Source organism: Podarcis cretensis, assembly GCF_951804945.1.
Source record: "Podarcis cretensis genome assembly, chromosome: 15".
Classification (NCBI taxonomy): Eukaryota; Metazoa; Chordata; class Lepidosauria; order Squamata; family Lacertidae; genus Podarcis; species Podarcis cretensis.
The window spans coordinates 16,491,998-16,496,350 of record NC_137185.1 but is presented as its reverse complement, the minus strand read 5'-3'; the positions used below and the strand labels follow the sequence as shown (position 1 = coordinate 16,496,350).

The 4,353-nt window shown below is 45.2% G+C and overlaps 1 protein-coding gene across 1 annotated transcript; it reads right to left on the bottom strand.

Annotated features, from left to right (window-relative positions):
• Positions 1-1,064: 1,064 nt before the first annotated feature.
• On the bottom strand, positions 1,065-4,121 carry LOC307204512 (C-C motif chemokine 5-like). Its single transcript, XM_079956090.1, has 3 exons — positions 3,921-4,121; positions 2,842-2,953; positions 1,065-1,672 (listed from the first exon to the last, which is right to left on the bottom strand). Exons 1-3 carry the CDS (start codon positions 3,994-3,996, stop codon positions 1,585-1,587), a joined length of 276 nt encoding a protein of 91 aa, XP_079812216.1. The 5' UTR covers positions 3,997-4,121; the 3' UTR covers positions 1,065-1,584.
• Between the last annotated feature and the right edge of the window lie 232 nt (positions 4,122-4,353).

Genomic DNA, 4,353 nt, shown 5'->3' with positions numbered 1-4,353 from the left:
TCCCCAACCTGGTGATTGCAGGATTGCTACTTCCATCAACATGCCTGCTGGGGCTGATGGGAGTTGGAGTCCAAAAGATCTGAATGACACCATCAGGTTGAGGGAGACTTTTTTCCAGGAACCCTCCCCCTGCCACCCCTTTTGGACCCTCCAGCCCACTCCACGTTGAGATTCCCAGAGAAGAGACAATCTCAGCAAGAGACAGAGATAAAACCAAATTGCATCTTTATTTTTGGAAGGCAGCAGGAGAGCTGAGGAATTCCCGACTTGCAGACACGCATTAATAAATAGTGAGGATAGCTTATAATAACACAGTATAAATACTTTTTCCATGAAATTCATATACTGCTTGATTGGGTTTTTTTAAACAAACAAACCTCAAAGCGGTTCATAAAACAATGAAATAAATTATATTTTTTTAAAAAAACAACAACACAGTATAAATAGGAAACACACTATTCTTAAATCTCGCTAAGAGCTTGAGGAGTACTTAAATATATAAATAAACACATACAAACAGGTATGGAAATGGATTCACAAAAGTGGGAGCATGCACATGCAGAGACCTCTAGTTTGCAAGACTCTAGTTTGCAACACAACCCCCCCCCCCCCAAAGCTAAAACCTGCTCCAAATTTCATTTTAGTTAAGCTTATACCACTTTTACTGCTGTGGCTTCCCCCAGGGAATTCTGGGAATGGGAGTTTGGTGCTTTGATGAGAATTCAATGGACCAGTCTGTATCTCTCCAGGAAGGACAGTGATCCTGAAAGCACTTTGGATATTTTGGAGCTCTAGATAATACCCTGTATTCTATCAGCCACATAATATGTGTTCCCAAAACTATCTATCTATCTCCCTATCTATCTATCTATCTATCTATCTATCATCTATCTATCTATCTATCTATCTATCTATCTATCTATCTATCTATCTAAAGCATGAGTTTGGTCCTAAAATATGTTTTGGGGTGGCAGGGGGAGGGATAGTGTTTGTTTTCCTTCACCATCTTTCAGAATCAAACTGAATTTGAACATTCAGAATCCGCCTCTCTCTCTCTCTCTCTCTCTCTCTCTCTGTGTGTGTGTGTGTGTGTGTAAACTTCCTCATGTCTGCAAATATTGTGGCCTAGTAATGAACCTGACTTTCAGCCATACCTGAAAGCCACAGAGTTATTTCCAAAGGCTCTTCAAAAGACGGAGACTTGTATCAAGGAAGAGGATTCCTTTGCTGTGATTCCTGCATTGCAGGGGTCGGACCAGATCACCCTTGGAGTCCCTTCCAAGCCTACCATCCTGCGATTCTGTGATTTAGTCAGGAAAGGGCATCTTCTCATCCTCTGACCACTTCTTGCTGAGAAAGCCCTTCTCTGGAAATGGATGGCTTGATGAGAGCAGTGGCCCCGAGGGACCTCAACCTGGGTGGCGATGGTGGGTCCCTTGGGTGGGTGGGAATCAGAGAAACAGCAGGAGCACAGGTGGAATGAGGCTGTGGCTCAGAGGTAGCTCTTCCTAGCAAGAGATCTGCAGCTGGCACCAGAAGGACAGAGGCAGGGATGCAGATGGTTGACAGATAGGTGGGTTGTTCTCACTCTGGTGTAAGGGATGCCATAAGTTTTTTCACCCACTCGGCCTTGGGGTCAGCACAGCCCGATCTACCATTCCTGAATACAAACCTGTCAAGGAAAGAAGCAGATGTTTACAGAGTCCCTCTCTATTGCACTTGGCTCTCTCCATTGTGAGATGCTCCTGCGTTTTATAACAACATCAGAAGAACATGCTGGGTCTGGCCCAAGGAATGCCATCTAGTCTGGCATCCTGTTCTCACATTGGTCAAGCAGATGCCCCCAATGGGAAACTCACAAGCAGGGTCAGTGCGCAAAAGCCTTTTCCCCTCCTGGGGTTCAAAAGCACTGCTGCCTCTGACTGGAGAGGGACAGCATAGCCATTGTGGCTAGGAGCCATCGTTAGCCATGAATTTGTGCCTTTCAAAGAGCCATCCAAGTTGGTGGCCATTTGGAGAGATGGGAGCTTGCCTCACACTTTAGGAGCTGACCACAGGATCATGTTTGCCATGGATCGTGCCCTTGATTGGCAGGGAGGCAGAACCACAACCAGCCACACCTGTCACAGGTGAGACTTCTCTGGTTTGCTCCCATCCTGTAGCATAAATTAAAAGTTTCCTGTTCACACGCTCTACCCATTTCTTCCTTTTTATTAATTCCGGATTTGGGATTAGTGATGAATTCCTCCTCAATTGCCCCAATGTTGGTTGAGGGGCTTTAATGACTAATTTCATGGCATTTCTTTCTTTTCTTTTGCATTTCAATTTTTTTTACAGCTAATTGCCACTATTGAAATGAAGGGGGTGAGAAAATCAGTAATTAAGGCCAGACAAAATGGACATTGGAGCAATTCAGAGAAGCTACTCAGTCCCCAAGCCACCATCAACAAGAAGAAGGGGTAGAGTGTGCAAACAGGACCCTTTTAACTAAAAGTACAGGAGCCCCCTAAAGCCTAAAGAAAGCTTTGTCTGTTCACCTACGGCATACATTTTAGTGCAAAATAAAAATGCAGCAAATCAAGGGCCCTGGCTCAGAGACAAACCATTTGCCTTGCATGCAGAAGGTCCTAGGTTCAAGTTCCAGGGGCATGGCTGAGCTGAGCGGGAGATCAGAAACTGAAAACTTGGGCAGCTGCTGCCAGTCAGTGTAGGCAATACTGAACTAGATGAGCCAATGGTCTGACTTGGTATAAGGCAGCCTCCTGGATTCAAAAGTAGACCACACAGAAATGCCCTCTTGGGCATCGGATCGCTTGGCATCTGCCCAGTCCCAAAACTTACACTATGGCAGGACGGTTGCAGTGTGAACTGGTGCGGAAAAAGCTCTTCACGATGCTCCTTGGGAACGGTTTGGGGTTGTATCTGGGGCAGCAGGGAGACGCGTCGATACCACCTGGAAGTTGCAAAAGGCAGGCGTCAGTTTTAACCATATGATTGTAAGCTGCAGTGTAGTGAGCAGAGTGTCAGAGTAGAACCTGGGAGAGACCAGGGTTGAAATCCCCACTCAGCCATGAATCTCAATGGGTGACATTGAGGGCCAGTTTACTGCCTCTCCATCTAACCTACCCTACAGGGTTGTTGTTGTTGTTGGGAGTAGGACCTGGGAGGCCAGGGTTCAAATCCCCCCAGGTCCAATGCACACCACCTCGAGCTCTTTGGAGAAAGAGGATGGGATAGATCAAAGTCCCAGAATAGCTTTATGAACTGTCAAAGGTTCATAATTCTTCTACGGATGATTGCCATCTTGCACCAAATTGCATTGGCCACTCCACAGGAGATCCAGAAGGTGGCAAAACAGGAGAACAGGCCTTTTCTGTGGCATCTCCCCATTTGTGGGGTGCTCTTCCTGCTTGCCTGCTAATATAGTTACATAACTTTAGCCACCAGGCAAACACATTCCTATTTAATCAGGCTTTTGGTTTATAGCTATCTATGGCTTTTTTGTGTGGGTAGGATGTTTAAAATCTGCCTTTTAAAAATCTGAATGTATTTTAGATTATTATTATTTTTGTTTCATGCTGGTTTTAACGCATGTTTTATTCATTCATTGCTGTAAGTTATTTTTAGGTTGTTGTTTTTTTAAGTGACTAAGTTTATGCCCCTCCCCGTTTTGTTTTATGCTGGTTTGAATGGATGTGCTGTGTATGCTTTGTTGTAAGTCACTTTGAGTTCCTTTTGTAAAAATTAAAGGGACTAATAAGTTTAATTAAGTAATAATAATGACAACAACCCTCTGCCAAATGATATCCCTCATTTCAAATTTTATCACCCATGATTCTCCCCCTATTTTTAAAAGGGTTTCTGTCCCTCATTTTAAAGTTCTGAGTTCGAGATATACAAGCAGAAGAGGTTTAACTCACGTTGGGCAGCGACAATCAGAGACAAGGAGACAAGGAGGAGGAGGAGGAAGGTGAGGCCAGCTACGGAGACCTTCATGTCTTCTGGAGATGCTGAGGATCGTCTCTCAAAGTCTCCCTGTGCTGCTTCGCTGCTCTCTACCTTCCTGTCCACCAAGTCTCTCTTTATATAGGGTTCTGGACACTGTCGCAGTGGAAAGAGTGAGTGTCTGTGTGAGTCCGTGGAGGTGGAAACACCAGAGTTTCATCCTCCAGAGTTGGTCATGGGGCAACTGATTCTGCCGCTAGCAGAAAAGGAAGTTACGTGAGAAGGGTTGAGGAAATCAATGGACGCAAGAGGAAGCAGAAGAAGGTGATAAATCGTTACCGCACGCACTAAGTAGGTAAGGGGAGCAACGCTGCCCTAAAAGGCCTGGAGCCAGGATGTGGGGACATC